We start from the raw sequence: 16,811 nt of genomic DNA on the forward strand, positions 1-16,811 counted from the left end.
GCACTGAGCTCCTGCTTTATATTCCTCTCTAGTGCTGGGATTAGACATGTGTCATCCCAAGTGCTGGGATCAAAGATGTGAGCTCTGTTTCTCTTTTAAACTGATTTACTCTCATGTAGCCCAGGTGGCCTTGAACTCACAGAGATCCATCTGCCAGTCTCCTGAGTGCTGGGATTAAAGGTATGGCCACCACTGCCTGTCCTCTATGGCTAACTAGTGGCTTACCTTTTAACTAGGTGTATGGCTAACTAGCTAGCTCTGTACTCTGATCTTCAGGTAAGCTTTATTTGTTAGATTACAAACAAAATATGACGCGCGCGCGCGCGCACGTGTGTGTGTGTGTGTGTGTGTGTGTGTGTGTGTGTGTGTGTGTGTGTGTGTGTGTGTAGCCTAAAAGATGACTTCAGATGTTATTCCTTAGTTCTACCTTGTTATTTGAGAAAAGATCTCTCATTGGCCAGGAGCGCATCAAATAGTCTATGCTGGCTCCCAAGCCTGAGGATCTGCCCTCTCTACCTTCCCAGAACTGGGATTACAAACATGTACATTAGACCAGGATTGGAGTGGAGCTTGACATCAGGCTCTCATACTTGAATGGCTATCTCCCCAGCCCAAACCTTGCTTTTTTAAATTTACATTTTTTAAACTGTAAAAGTTATATGTACAATAGTTCAAATAAGATAAAATTATGTAGAATAATATGTATGTTTAAGTCTTGACACAGGAAACAGGCATGGTGGTACATCTCTATAATCTCAGTGACCTGTCATCCCAAAAATTGGGAGTAATTCTACAACTGGAAAACTTGGTACATTAGATAGCTAGAGTGTAGCTTGAGTTTGGATCCTGCGTTGTCAAGAAGGGTTTGATTTGTTGCTTTTAAATGAAGTAAAAGGTTTAAGAGTTATCCCTGGGAATTGGTGGCACTAAAAAGACCTAGCCAGCCGTGCAATCAAAAGTGTATCCTTTGAAGGCAGGTGAGCTGTGTTGTTTGGCTGGAATGAAAGCAGCAAGCCTGGACTACATAGTGAAACCCATCTCAGAAAACAAATAGTACACTGTTTTAGCAGTTCTCAGAACAGAGCAATAAATCGTTGCTACTTTTTGTTACTTAACTTGTAAAGGCTTATATATTAGTGAGAGCTATCTGCCTAGTTTGTGTACTAAGAACTTCATGTTTCAATTCTGAGACACTCATTTTGAAAATGTGCATATATCAAAGCCATAGTTTTGTTCAGTTTGTCACAATCGTCACAGTTTGTTAAGAAAACATGGGGAGGAATTTGTAAATGTAGGTGTGGTAGGTCTTGCCAGTAACCCCAGCCCTTAAAAGATTGAGGTGGGCTGCAGAGCAAGACTGTGTCTCCAAAAACTACCGAGGAGGAGGAGAAAGTTCATGAGGCTGGCAGTAATCAGGTGGGTTAATTTAACAAGTGGTAACCAGAGGTTTTAATGCCTTGGGTTGTCCTTTTGTGGTTCTTGTGGTCGACAGACAAAGATCTTGACTATTACAGTGTTGTGATGAGGGGATGTTTGGTCTAAGTAGTCCTGTGCCTTGCCTCTGCTTAAACTTGGGATCTTGGGAAATTTACATAGATAGTATCAAAGTTAACATCCTTATCTGAAAATTGAAGGAATATTCTAAATAGTAGAAGACTGATCTGAACACAGTTCAATGTAGAGTTTAATAAAATGTCTTGATATGATTCCGTCTCAGTGCCCAAAATAGATCCCTTCCTCCCATTCTCCCTGCCCTCTTTACTGGTTCCCCCTTCCTTTCCTCCCTTCCTTACAGCTTAGATCTCATTTTTTAAAAAGAATTTAAATGACCTCTGCCAACTTCAGTTTGACCATTTGTAGGTGGTTTTATTATAAATTATAATTGTATTTCTGTTAATTTTGAGGGTAACAACTTTCTGCAAGTTTGTTTCACTGTTGTTTGGAAACAGGTGAATACCCTTCAGCTGTGTTTTTCCCTGCCTTAAATGTTCTCCCTGAATGAAAACCCACTTGTTTGGGGCAATACACACACACACACACACACACACACACACACACACACACACCAGCAGCAACAGCAGCAGTTTGCATCTTATAGTCTTATGTTTAAATAACAGAAGCAAACCTTTGATTCTATAATGTAAAATACAACAGGGTATGTGTTAGAGCAGAAGGAAGCATAGTGCAAGTTGTATCTTAATTCATGAGAAGCTTTTGAGGGGTACAGAGCTAAATAGATTTTCAATAGAGGAAATCTAAAATGGCTGATAGACATTTAAGAAAGTGCTCAACATCCTTAGCCATGAGGGAAATGCAAATCAAAACAACTCTGAGATACCATCTTACTCCGGTCAGAATGGCTAAAATCAAAAACACCAAAGAGAGTTTATGCTGGAGAGGATGTGGAGAAAGGGGAACACTCCTCCACTGCTGGTGGGAGTGCAATCTTGTATAGCCACTTTGGAAATCAGTATGGCCGCTCCTCAGGAAAATGGGAATCAGTCTACCTCAAGGTCCAGTAATTCCATTCTTAGGCATATACCCAAATGATTCACATTCATACAAGGACAAATGATTTTTTTAAATTAAATTTTTAAAAAGTTTAAAAAGGAAGGTCCTAAATATGTAGACATATTCACATGTGAATGACCTGGTTGGTAACTGTTGGGGTGATGGTAATAGAAATAAGCAACATAATAAAGTAATACATTGAGGAAAAATGATGAATTTGGTTTCAGGTGTTTCAGGGTCTAGTAGCAGCCATTGCTGATCCAGGGAGAAAGGTGAGGATACTGTTGTTTGGGTAGAGATACTGGGACTGCAATACAGATGTAGTAGCATCTGTTTCAAAATTTTCCCAGCTGCACCTATAGTTGCAGTTTGATATTTTCAAAGGAGATAACAGCCTTGACTGGTTCATTTTAACCCACCCATTACTGGAGCTGTTGATTTGATTTCATTTATTTTGGAATTCAATTACTCATTTTTAAAATAAGATGTTCATTATTATTATTATTTGCTCACTGCCTTGGTAATATCTTCAAATAATAGAAATGAGGGAAGGATAGTGAGAAAGCAAGAAGAAGCTGTGTTCATTCAGCAGACATTTGCTGTGGGTCTGCGGTGAGCCAGAGATGTGGGGGTGGTACAGGACTGAGCAAACAGGCTCCCCACTGCCTACATGCAGCTCATGGTCTGGTGTTTTTCAAAGTGGCAACATAAAGATGAATATATAGTTAAAACTATGTCCCCTGAAAGGAAAATATTAGGAGATATCAGAGCTCCTAAGTAGACAGCATTTTGCTAACGATAAAGAAATTTATAAAATGAGGTTAAAGGGACAGGCTAGGTTTGAAGCTTTCCAGGCAGAGGGTACTATTTATGTGGAATCCCTAAGTCAGGATGCCCAAATCCCCCACATAATTTAAGGAAGGTAGAAGTTCCTGGAAACTGCTCAAAGAAAGGGTCAGAGGCAAAAGGTTAATGAAACCATGTCATCCAGAGCCACAGCAGGTTAGTGAAAGATTTTAAGCAGCTCATCACCAGCTAGGACTGTGGTCATAAAGAACACTGTAGGCACGGTTTGGGAAATAAGTGAGGGGCAGAGTGGGCATGAGATCATATTAATAATTAATGACACTAGTTTGTTGAAGATTCTGGGGAAAGGCTGCATCCCAGACACCAGGTGCAGTCGTCTCCCTAGGAAGCAGCATTGACAATGAGCTCTTTGCCCAGCAGTGTGCTTTAGGACATCTAGGGTTAGCCCTGGAATGCTTTTCCACAGGTGCCTAAGAGCTCATTTAGAGCCTCTCTGCAGTATCTCACCCACCCTGCTACTTGCTCCTCTGTTTCCTGTGCCTTCTGAGGTTTAAAACCCAAATGCATTTCTTAGAGCAGGCCTTTTAAGAAACTGGCTGTTGCTAACCCTTAATAACTCCCTTTTATCATCCCTCCACTTTAGCATTAACTCAGGGGAGCAAGATTGACACTGTTGACATAACTGGGGTACTAAAATGAAAAAATTGGGAATAAACCATGTATAGTGACACATTCTTTTAATCCCAGCACTCATAGGCAGAGGCAGGAAAATCTCTGTGAGTTTGAAGACAACTTGAAGGAACTTAGTGAGTTCCAGGACAGCTAAGGCTAAACAGAGAAACCCTGTATCAAACAAACAAACAAACAACAGAAATGGAAGAAGAGGGAAGACACCCTATCCATCTGTGGGCTCTGTGGCATATAAATGACAGTCCTCCTGCATTCTCTTTAGAGACCTGCTAAATGCAACCTCCAGGCATCTGGTCCCCTCTACTAAAGACATAATTGAGAAACCATCGTGCTCCTCAGCATTTCAAGAGTTAAACGGATTGTAATCATATAAATCAAATTCTTTCTTGCCTTTCTCTTCTCCTCAATTCAGACAGAACAGAACAGCTCTGGATATGCAATCAAATGTGGTTTGTTAGTTGCTCGGCTAGTTTAATGGGACGGAATCGACATTAAATTGGGCCCATTTGCCATCAGTCTTGACAATTTGTAAGAGTAGAGAAGACACTGATGAAATTCACAGATGAGTGACTAGAGGTCCCATCAGGAAAGAATGAAAGATTAACTTTAAGGGTCCTAGAGAGACTGGAAATGGGCAGGAAGTAAAAATCAGCATGGAAAAATGTCTATAATTCATCTGGGGGAAAAAAAAAAAAAAAAGAAGTCCTGGCTGAATGGCTGATAATCAAGAGGAAGATAGCCACTGGGGATAATGCCTAGAAAATCAGATATTGCAGATGGCTGCCAAGTTTTTGTGTAGTGATAATCTTAAATGTCTGTGAGTTCTTGGTCTGGAAGTACCCTTCCACAACTGATGTCAGATGTGCTTGGATGAAATTCGATGCAGAGATGAAGTGAGGCTATTAAGTTATAGTAGGAGTCTCTGGTGAGGGTTTGATGGACCCAAGTGGTTGTTAATTGTCTAGCATACCTAAACTCTTCCTCTTAGCAGGTAATTTTTTCATGACCCAATCCTTCTCCTATTTCTGACCACTTAGCAACTTCAGAACTATCCATAACACCAAAAGAAGAACGCACAAAGTCCGAGATTCAGCTTTTCCTTTACTTATCATAATCTGTCCACTTTGAGGAGAAAATATAATCTTATTTTTTTTAAGATTTGCTTTTATTGTGTTTTATTCATGCATAAATGTCTTTGTGAATGTTTACCACGTATTTCTTTGGAAGCCAGAAGAGGGTGTTGGATTGCCTAGAGCTGGAGTTACAGGCAGATGTGAGCTACCTGATTTGATGCTGGGAATGGAACAACAGCAGTGTTCTTAACCACTGATACATCTCTAATTGCTTGATACCTTCCCTTTGGAAAGGTTGTATGTCTCCCCAACTTAACCTCTTCTACTGTGGAGACTGAGGGCCTGATATCATGGCTTTTGGTCTTTAAATTCAAAGCTGTTTGTGGGTCTGTTTTCCTTGTTCATTAATGTACTCCATCATTTACTATCTCCCAGCACTTATTGTCACCTTTCTTATAAAAGTAAGTGATAAATTAACTGCTAAAGGAAAGTCCCACCATGATGCTGGGGTCATCACAGTATCCAACAATGTAGACACTGAGGATGAAGGACCATCATGGCCCTGGAGGAAGGTTATTAGAGTTCTGTTGCTTAGCAACTCATCTGCTCCCACAATCAAGGATTAGAACAGCAAATAAGAGAACTAGACAGGAGGAAACACTAGATATTAAGTTTTAATAAGGATTAGGAAAAACAAATAGGCCAAATAGATGTTTATAACTTACAACATAGATAGATGAACACTAGCAGGTTCCTGGTCCCAAGCATGCCTCCGAATGTTCTCTTGTCCCTGTGCTGCAAGCAAGAGCGCCCCCAGGACCCCCCCTCAGACTTCATTCCCCCAGGTAACGTCCGCCCCCGTCCCCACCCCCAATGGGTGTGGTCTGTGCCACAGGTACAGACAAAGTAATATCTCACTACAGAGAACTAAGTATAAAACAAACCCATCATCAAGATATTATTGCAGAAGTCTTCAGAGCACATGTGTGAAAGTAAATGTTGAATGTTCAAGGGATTCATGGGTCCTTACTCCTTTCCTTCAAGGATAATCAAGAGAGAGAGCCTGGCTGACTTGCCTACCATGTAATCTCCAGTCTTGCAAAAACATTGGGAAAGAACTCCCGGGATGGCTCAGCCTTTAAAGGCTAGGCTCACAACCAAAAGTTGGGAAAGGGCTTCATGTAAAACTTGTCCTGTCATCTGATCAAAGTAATTGTCATAATTATGCCTGATTATATTCAGCCATATAATCAGAAGTAAAATACTTCTTTAGGAAATGTTTGTTTTGTATAGTTTTACAGAAATAGCCAAATTAAGTTTAATCAACTATTAACACTCCTTGTGTCCCAGATGCAAACTTATACTACTATTCAGTTCCTCCTTTTCATTCCATGTGTGCTGTTCAGATTGCTGGCTACAGGGTATTTTATTGTTTCTGTGATTCCTGAAATAGCCATTTTTCTTTCTCCTAAACCCACAGACAGATGAAAAGGCTGTCTTGTAAACTGACAAGTCCTAGATCACCTGGGCGCTTACAGAATGACCCAGACTTTGCATATGACCAGATGCTCAGAGTTCCATTTACTTGGTGTTGATAACATTAAGAGATGGGGTTTCATGGGGCTGGAGACAGCTCTGCAGAAACATCAGCTCCACAGCCTCCAGCACTATATTTGTAGGCTGTGCAGCCTCAGACTGCAAAGTTACTGAGTTGTGTGAACTCCAGAGTGCCTTTTAAGAGTCTTTTTCACCCCGGGGAGATTTGGTCTCTCAGGTATTCACAGCTACTATCAGCGACAGACTGGCCTCCTCAGTCCCTGCCTGGTCACATTTGGCAGAGGTCATACCCCTCTACGGCCCATATGCTTTTTGTGTGGGCACACAGACATCTGGAAGTACACTAAAGGAAAGGTGATGGAATTGCTTACATTTGGTTTGCTAAGTGGTTCATTGCCGAGTCTGAGTTAAGATTTGATGTACTAGAAAATTTTAAATCTATGTGGCTTACCATTGTGAAATCTGGGTTGTAGCTACTTTACAGTTGTAAATTATATTATTTTCCACCCCATCTGATGAAGGAGAGGCAGAATTCAGGATGGAGTTTGTGATTTCCTGGTCTACTTACCTGAAACGCAGATGCTAAAAGAATAAGTAAAAGGAAATTGCACTTTCTCCTGCTAAGAATCTCGTCATTAAATGCCTGTTTAATATGTGCTTGACACATTAACATCGATGACTATCCCTGGAAAAGCTGGCCCTTGCTCTTCCGTCTTACTAAATCCTGGTCCTGCCCTGTGAATGTAACTTCGTGTCACTCTGGCAAGTCCTTTAGAAATCATGGTATTGCAAAACCCTTAGACTTCACTCAGAAACTCCATCTACAACCAGCTTTAAATTAAAGAAGATCACAGGAAAGAGGAAGCCAAAGGGAAGGAAGAAGGCCTCTCACTGTCTGGTGAGTCCCTGGCATTTTGTTACTTCAGCATAATTCAACGAATTCACATTGACTCTGTGAATTAATTCACATTTGTAATGTTTATTTATAGGGAACTGCCTTGTTTTTTTCAGATTGTGGCAAGCATGGCTTTTCTTTTTCCCTCAGCCTAATTTGACCTCTTTTTAAAATGAACCTCTCTTTCTGGTCCTTCTGTATCCTCTAAGCTCTGCCTCCTGCCACCTGTCATTACGTTAGGTCCTGGGGAGGGTCACTTAGCACCTGTAACACTGACAAGATCAAGGGCCTGGCTGTGGCTTTTTGTCTTATTATCCTTAGCTGTCCTGTGACATTGAGGACAGTCATTGCCTGACCTCTAGACAACTCTGAAGTCAACAGATAGTAGTAAAAATATCTAGCCAACAAAATAGCTATCTACTGAACACAGTTGGACAGTTAGTACCATGTGCAAACAGCCAAAGGGTAGGTATGCCAGGGTCTCCTGCTTTAGTGAATGTGTCTCACCTCACTTGAGACATAGACTGTGAACAGCAACTTCTGATGAGCCCACTGCTGTTCCTTAAGAGCTTACTTACCTGCTTGAGAAAAGGTGGACACAAAAGCCCAATGTCTGATGGTAAGCATTGTTTGTTTATTTTACATTTTAAGCCCTACTGTGCATCATTTACTCTGTGCTTAGCACTGGGCTTTATGACTTTAGCTGGAGTCTAATGCACATTTAGAACTCATACAAGAGGCTGGCAGGAAAGGCTCTTGGGAGGTAAATGGGCAACCTAAGTTCAGTCCCCAGAATCCACACAATAGAAGGCGAGAACTAACTCTAGTAAGTTGTCCTCTGAATTCCATCTGTGCGCGCACGTGCGCGCGCGCGCGCACACACACACACACACACACACACACACACACACAGAACAAGTAAATAAGAATTCATCCTACTTCTCAGACAGTAGAATATAATGGCTTAACTCCATTTACTCCTGTGTTTTGTGATCTTTGTATATGGTTTTGTGCTACAATAGTTAAAACCATATACATAGTTAAAAATACATACATACATACATAGTTAAAAATCCTCTAAGACTTTATAGTTGATTCTCATGCTTCCTGCCAGTTAGTATCTACACTGTCCTTCTGTTGCTACCTGGTCATGTCTGTATTTTCTTTCTTCTGTCTGTGGTTACCCACTTTCCTTCAACCTGGAGACCTTCAACACCTCAGTATTGTCACTGTCTGCTAGAGGTCAGAAGAGGGGTCGGATCCCCTTGAACTGATGTTAATGGGTGATTGTGGGCCACCGGGTGGGTGCTGGGAACTGAACACAGGTCCTCTGCAAGAGCAACAAGTGCTCTTAACTGCTGAGCCATCTCTCCCTCCCCAACTTGCTTATCTTATTCTTGTTTAACACTTGGCAGTATGTTTTCCATGTAATCCGTATAACTAGTATAAACTCCAGAAGATGTTTTCTTCCAGAAAAGACTTTTATATCTAGCCATGTAGTTGGATGCGGGCCAGATCACTTGAACAGATGTCATGCTGAGGTTTAGGGTAGGAGATGACCCAGTAAGGAAGAGTGCTCTCCACACAGGAATGAGGACCTGAGTTCAAATCCCTAGCACACATGTGAAAAGCTGGACACAGCTGCAAGTGTTGCCCCAGGGCTAGGGAAAGTGGAGACAGGATGATTGCTTTGGTTTGCTGGCTGCCAGCCTGACTCCAGATTCAGTGAGAGACTTTATCTCAGAATAAAAAGTGGAGAGTGGTAGAGCAGATACTGGATGTCCTCCTCTGGTCTCTGCAGGCACTCGGTTGGCACCTTTGTCTGCTTGTTTATCTCCTCTGCTAGGCTGGGAACAGGACCTCTGCTGTTTTTGCCTTGTTATTCACAGTGTCTACACAGTGCTGGACAGTTGGTGGGATCTTCTGCAGGAGAGTATTTGTGGAAACCCTCATACTCATTACGTTCTCTCTAATAGTAGTTTGAAACTAGAAAGGTTTCCCCTTATCCCCTATTTCAACATAATCAACATCTGTGGGTACCGTGTGTTGAATCTACAGGGGGACTTGGAGTTCACTGAGTACGAGAGCCAGAGAGGCTAACAACATAATGCATTGTGGAAGGGAGACAATGATTAAAAGACACTGTTAAAAGTTCTGAGTTGAATAAAACAGCCAAGAGAATAATTCAGAATTAATACTGTACTCCTTTGAGATGTGACATGTTCAGGCCAGGGCTGTAGTACTGACTCCAGGTCATTCATGACTGAACCTGTTTGTCATTTGGACTAGTTGAAGACCTGCATGGGAAAATAGGTCGTATTCATATTTTACCATATTTTCAAAAGTTAATTAGGTCCCTAGTGTCCTTCAACTGTATAGTTGATGCATTTTTTTTTTTTTAAATTGAAATAGAAGTTGGGTTTTGTTTAAGTTAATGACTCGATTTACTGACTTGTGTCTGATTCTCTTTCAGGGTTGTCTACATTGTCTTGCTCAGAACTGCTCTTTCCAATGATTTCAGCCAACACAACTGGACCCCTTTCCTAATTTTTTTGTCTCATAAACCTGCTGTCCCATGTATAAAAGATGGAAATAAAGAATTCTGACCTTCGTTCTCTCAAAGGATCTATTTCTAGTACACAGCTGCTTGGTTCTGTTTTTCCTGCCTGCCTTACATAAAAGCCCATCATTTTCAAACTTTTCTTAGTCTCAATTGTAGAAATTAAGAAAAATGTACCTGTAACAGGGGAGCAGCTTGGTCTTACAGATGGCAATGATACAATTTAGACAGCAGCATTGGGGAGTGACCAGAGCAGGCAGAAACCAGACTAGAACCCACTCTTTCAAAGATAGTCTGAGTTTCTCCTGACAACTTTCTCCAGTCTTGGGGTAAGGGCCTGAGAAAGAATCTATCAGAAGACTTGAGTACAACGGCAGTAAAACAACCAGAAAATTCAAGGAGAAATGAAAAAGAATTAGGGTACATCCAAGGAGACAGGACTGTGGTGCTTCTTGGGGAAAATCACTAAGACAGTAGGAACAGATGCTGGGATGACCCAAGCATCACCCATCACCATTAGCAAACAATGACAGACTGAATAAAAAGGAGAAAGCAAATAAGACAGCATCTTCTTGACTGCAGATACAATGTGACCATCTGCCTCCAACTCCTTTTGCCAAGCCTTCTACACCATGATGTATCATACCCTTGAACTCAGAGCCAGAGTAAACCTTTCCTCCCTTACGTCACTTAGTTGGGTATTTTGTCACAACATGAGAAAAGGAAGTAATACACCAACCTGAATTCAAAGTCGTGTGTTTGTATACTGACTGCCATAAGGTCCTTCCTCCTATGCAGCCATGTGTCTTAGCTTTCTATCCTTTCTTTCTCTCCTTCTTTCCTTGTAGTAGCTGGTGTGTCTGGCTCCCGTGTGCTGTATTGAGGAACTAGTTAATGAAATGGGAGGTGTCTTCTGACAGTGGTCATCATAGAAGGTTCTGTCCTTAAGTGGTTTGCCTTTGGTGAATTTTCCTACCATTGTCCACTATAACTAATTTTCAGGGTTTTGCTATTTCAAATCATAACAAACCAACTAGTTATTTTTAAAGCATAATTCTTAAGAGTTTGTAAATATGAGATATTCATTATATTTTTTAATGAGCTTATTTTAATTATTGATGCCTGTAGACACTCAGTTTTGTTTCTTTTGGCTTAAACTCCACAGGTGTTTCACCAAAACCAACAGTCCCCTTCCCGTGGTCCCAGTGGTGGCTTCCTATCTTCAGGATGGTCTGGAAATGAAGCCCCTCAGTGCCTTGAAGGTACCCACGTGTCCAGCTCCCACACTTCCTGATTGTGGTCAGTTACCCGAGGAGAGCATCAAGGACAGTGTGGCACCAACACCTATCCAGCATACCTGCTGTCAGGACAATATAAGTGACATCAATTCAGATTCCACAGAAGATACAGCAGAGGTCAGCAGAGGTACAGTGAGGCATTTTTACTCATTAAATTTCTGGTCTCCAGTGGGCTAAGAACTATATCAGGAAGTTTTCTATGGTCAGCTCACTGACTGCTTAGAAGACTGGGTGGGAATGTTGGGTCCTTTAAGAAAAGGTAAGGATGGGTAAGAGACTGTTGGAAATTCTATTATTATATCCTTCGGCCTACATTGTCTCTCCCATCCAAGTACTAACCAAAGCTGACCCTGCTTAGCTTCTGGGATCAGATGGGGTCACTCACATTCAGGGTGGTATAGCATCAGTAGATGGCTCAGGTTGCTCATCCTATTGCATTGGGTGTGCCTTTAGTGAGTATTGGCCTGCTTTCCTTTGAGTCAGCTGTAGGAGCTATAACCTTTCTTTAAGGTACTTTTTTAAGGGGCTCCCAAGAGTATCATTTTAATCTCAACTGACTTATATTGTAACTTTAGAGAATCCAGGTTTTTAAATGTACTTTTCTTCCTCTGATTCAAACCAAGCCTAAGTGGGGCTTACTTCTGCATGTTCTATTTTCAACATACTGTTTTCAGAAACTGCTGTGTGAAAACCATGTATTAGTTTATAATGTGCCCAAATCTCTGTGTTTTTTCAGGAGATAGAAATGGCCATTCAGAAAGAGAGGACAAAGTTTTAAGTTGGAACCCTCTTATTTTGTCACCTGTCTTGGAGGACTGCACTGAAAAGACAGCATGGTCCCCTGGTCTTCCTCTAGACGGGCTGTCAGTGGTCCTTCAGCAAGCCCAAGAGACCTGAGGAGCTACACAGGCTTCTTCTTGTCCCCACTGCAAGCCAGTAACTGCACAACAACTGGGGACAAACGGTGTGAAGGACATTAATTCAAATCAGAGAAAGTCATTATTTATTTTTTTGTAGTAGTAATGTCATGAATGTATCTTAAAATGTGTGTTCTTTTATATTATTTATTCCTCAAGTATTCCCTTTTCCATTTCTCTCTCCCCCTAGATAGGACCCCCTCCCACCCATTTTATGTAGGTTCAATCATCTGGAGAGCAGAGGGATTGTTCTTTGTTTTCCAGAATCTTCTATGGCAGTAGGAACTTGTGCTGGGTCCCATCTGCTGTCCTATTCAGTTGTGGGGAGTGGGGACTGCCCGGGCCATTTGAAGTTTGCCACCAGTCACTCCCAGATAGAAAACTGTCACTTATTCCATGGTATCAGACTTTCTGAGAACATTTAGGAATCAACCATAGTTGTGACCTTACATTTATAAAAGCAAACCCAACTGACAAATTTTATGACTGCCTCCCAGAAAAGTACTAATACTGACTTATTTCCTCTCTATGCCTGGGTACAAGTAATGATCAGTCTTCGGGGTAAAATTAGCCAGTGTTATGAACATGGAAGCATGTAAGGTCTGGTTGGATTATTGCATTATGTAGAAAGGGATCGAGGTTCAGAAAGAAAATGAATGCCTTCATAGCCCACTACTTTAATTGTGTCAGTTTACAAAATGGTCACCATGGGATCTTTACATTATTTGCAAGGGTGTGTACAAAATCAAATGTTTAAAGTGGTAGCTCGAAGAGAAAGACGCTACACACCTTAAATAGAAGAAAGAAGAGGGCTGAAGGGACCAAGCTAAGTGAAGCTCATTGTTCTGTTCCATAGTGCTCATAGTGCCACACACTTGAAGACTGCCAATTTTGTCACATCCAGCATGGGCAGTATCCTAGAAGATATGAGTGAGCATGCATGAGTGGCCTTCAGCCACTATAGCAAAATACCTGAGGTGATTAGCTTATGCAGAGAGAAGGTTATCTTGGCTCCCTGCTGTAGAAGTTCCAGTTGTGATCCAAGACCTGCAGCTTTGGGCCTGTGCTCGAGGAGCACATTATGGCGGGCATGCATGGTAGAGCAAAATAGCTCACACCGTAAGCCTGAGGCAAGGGAGAAAGAGAAGAGGCACAGAGTGTACAGATCCTGCCGAGAGGATGTCTCTAGCCCTGAAGACCTCACATTTGTTCCCAATGCTAGACTCTACCACCTCCTAAACATCCCACCCAGGGAACCAGGCCTTCAACACATAGGCCTTTTGGAAAAGGTGTCTAAACTGTTGCAGATGTCAGGAAAGGCTAAGTCTGAAGAAAAGGTTTAGGGGCATTTTATGACAGTTTTTCTGGCCGCCATCATTGTGAGTGGTAACTCAGTCTGTGGTCAATGGGGGTCTATGCATCACAGTTACTATCTTCTGAGGGGCGAAAACATTGCAGCTACCTTTGGGAGGCTTTTCTCCATGTGTGAAACAGAAACCCTAGGCACTACAGATGCACCCTGATGGATCACTGCTCTGTTTTTGAATGGTATATCCCCTGGGGGGGAGGGGGGGAAGAAACAAAAATTATTCTCTTTATGTGGAATCCAACAATTCCAGGATACATTTTGTTTTAGTTTCCCACAAATTGCAGTGGAAGAGAATAAGATACTGTACTAATCAACTCTATATAAATGTGCCAGTATTTCCTTACGTATATGTGTATCTTTTATAAATAGAACTGTTAGTAGATATGTGCTGTTTCAGCAGGGCACTATGCAAGTTACTCCTGGTAGAATGCAGTGAGTAGAACTCTGTAGCTGGGTAGCGGGACTGCTGTCGAAGCAAGTTCCTTGAGCTTGGGGTTCATGTCTGTAGCATAAGAGATCTGCAGTTAGTTTTGGAGGCCGTTAGCTGCAGCCCTTCTTTACATCTGTGACTAGAAAAGGGTAAAGTCCTAGTACACATGACATAGAAGCATACTATGTGTTTTGCCAGTCGGGTTAGAACAAAGCCGTCTTGTTTTTTTGGGGGGGAGGGTTAGGAAAGCAGGAAGCAGCTGTCTGTGGGCAGTCAGTTGTTCATTGTGACTCATGAAGCAGAGGTATGTTGGCATGAGCCTTAGGTCAGAAACTGCTTTTAAAGATTGAATTTGACATGGGGCTTGCCCATGATGAAGAGAAAATGACTTTACCTTTAGGGCAATCTCATTGTGGACTGCTTTATTTATGATAGTAACGCTGTTTTAAGTGTTATCGGTTTTATTGTATTTTATTTATAAAAAAATGGCTTTATATATTGAGATATATAAATATAAATATAAATCTATATTAATTGCCTTTATATTTAGGAGTTTGAGTTCTCCTTAGTGTGAGTTTCTCTGAATTTTCATGCCCCGCACAGTCACCAAATGTGATCCCAGCAAGTGTCACTTCCCTAGGAATTAAGAGGCCATAGGAAAATGAAAATATAGGGGTGGCACGCATGTGGAGGAACTGCTGTGTATTAGACTCTATTTGTTAGTATTGTCTCATCCAACCCCTCAACAAACAGAGCAGGCGTGAAGTCGCCAGAGCCGTTTACACCTGGTCTGTCACCTCAGTGTCCATTTCCTTGTTTTCTGGAAGTGTTCCGGCTCACTCTCTGTGGAACCAGTGCAGAACATGTACTGTCCCCATGTGTCGCCCCCTCGCTGCTCTCTGTCTCTTCGAGGTTCCTGCTGCAGCTAGTGCAACTACCCCTCTGTCCACCCTCATCCCAAACTGGCAGAGTCGAACTGAGTACTTTATCTTCAGGAGTCTCTCATTGACACCCTGCCTAACCCGCACCCTGCTCCTGCCCTCTCCCTCCCCAGTGGCCGTCTGACCTTCAGCAGGCGATGGCCCAGAAGTTGGTAGGGCTTCTTCATGTTTTGGGCGACTTTGTTCTTAGCATTAAACTTACCCCAGTCCTAGTGAATCACGCTGCCACTCCCTGCTTGTGTTCTTTGGTTATGTGCGAACTCTGGTAATCGGTGCTGTACAGGGTACAGGTTAATTGCATTACTCTAAACTGTTGAAGTGATCTCATCTTCAAGTGGTTTTTGCTGGGCTCTCTTTGTATAGACTGGATCTCTGAAGACCAAGGCATCATACCATGCCGTCCATGTCTGTCACTTCTCTCCACCAGCTTCAGGACTACCAAGGGACTGTTTGGAATCACCCTTTACCTGTATTGCTCGCTCTTACAGCACTGACCCTGAGATGCATGTTGTGTACTATACTGAAAAATATGTTTTATTTTCCTTAAAGTTGTGATATTATGTTTGAAATTGTACATACTTTAAGTGATGTAGCTTTGATAGGTTTTATTTGGCTGATATGATTTTATATTAAAAGAGAATGCTGCTTTCACACACAGTAGCCTGTGAAGAGGGGTTCTCATGCATGCCTGTGTGCACAAAGTGGCCCCGTGGCTTTTGACTAGGGTATGTAATGTCCTGTTTGGAGACTTTTCGTAACTTCCACCTTGTTGCTCTGCAAATCCCTGTGAATACCCAAGGGCCCGGACAGCTCTGCCTTGTCCTAATCGTCAGGATTGGGAGGAGGAAGAGGGACCATGGGCAGCTAGCTGTTTGCTAGGGTGGTTAGCATGGATAGACAGGAGGATGGGGGAGAAATGAGGTGGGAGGAAGTTCTTCTTCACAGTGTCTGTTACTGCTGGAGTGTGAACTCCAGGATGGCAATGTAGCACCTCTCATGAAGCTTGCTATACCACCTCAAATAGTCAGTGTTCATCTTCCCTGACCAGAAAAACAGCAGAATCCTTTCTGTCAGATGTGGCCATTTTGTATTGCATTTCCTGTACTTAAATAAACCACTTTTAACTCTTAGACTCAGTCCAGAGAGCTGTGAGGAAAGATGAAACCCTGTTCTAATAAAGCCTAAGTGTGTGAGAACCAAAGACGCTTAAGTTTCTCCCAGTTTTCTGTCTCCTGTCAGGCGCCACTCTCCTTGCTGGCAGATCATCCCTTGGCTCTGCTGCTGTTTTCTTCTCATCGGAGTCCTCTGCGGAGGCAGCCAGTGCTGAGCCTGATGCTTCCAGTCAGCCAAACAAGCACTCGCTTGTGTTTCACCCAGATTGTAGACACACACACACACACACACACACACACACACACACTCGGAGCCAGTGACTCATTCTGGCAGCTATCAGAGTGTGACTTTGGAACAGCCTCCATTCTCTGTCAGCCAGCTCCCCAAGGCCTCGTGGCTTGGGTGTTGCTGAATACCTCTGCTGGCAGAGATTTGGGGTCTGACCGCTGCAAGGTTAGCGATGTTCCTAGAGCTGCATTTCAACAGAAGAAACATATACCTAGGCACCTGGTCCTTCCTGATGATAAATCATGGCCCAAGCAATCAACTCAGAAGTTTGTAATAACTCTGCTAGACATTAGATATAATTGAATTAGGGATCGCTCAATCAGTGCCTCCTCCTTCTAGAAAGAGCATAACTGCCTCTTCAT

General features: G+C 42.3%; 1 protein-coding gene across 4 annotated transcripts in view; it reads left to right on the top strand.

Moving 5' to 3' along the window:
• Positions 1-12,506, top strand: part of Cdon (cell adhesion associated, oncogene regulated) — an 85,274-nt gene extending 72,768 nt beyond the window's left edge. For 3 of the 4 annotated variants that reach the window (XM_051197063.1, XM_051197062.1, XM_051197064.1), the window contains exons 19-20: positions 11,259-11,518; positions 12,128-12,505. In XM_051197063.1, the coding sequence (XP_051053020.1) occupies positions 11,259-11,518; positions 12,128-12,288 (421 nt within the window). In that variant the 3' untranslated portion in view covers positions 12,289-12,505. Of the gene's footprint in view, positions 1-11,258; positions 11,519-12,127 lie in introns of all 4 variants that reach the window. The other variant, XM_051197067.1, reaches the window with a different exon arrangement.
• The last annotated feature ends 4,305 nt before the right edge of the window (positions 12,507-16,811 follow it).

The sequence above is a fragment of the Phodopus roborovskii genome, unplaced genomic scaffold, assembly GCF_943737965.1.
Source record: "Phodopus roborovskii unplaced genomic scaffold, PHOROB, whole genome shotgun sequence".
NCBI lineage: Eukaryota > Metazoa > Chordata > Mammalia > Rodentia > Cricetidae > Phodopus > Phodopus roborovskii.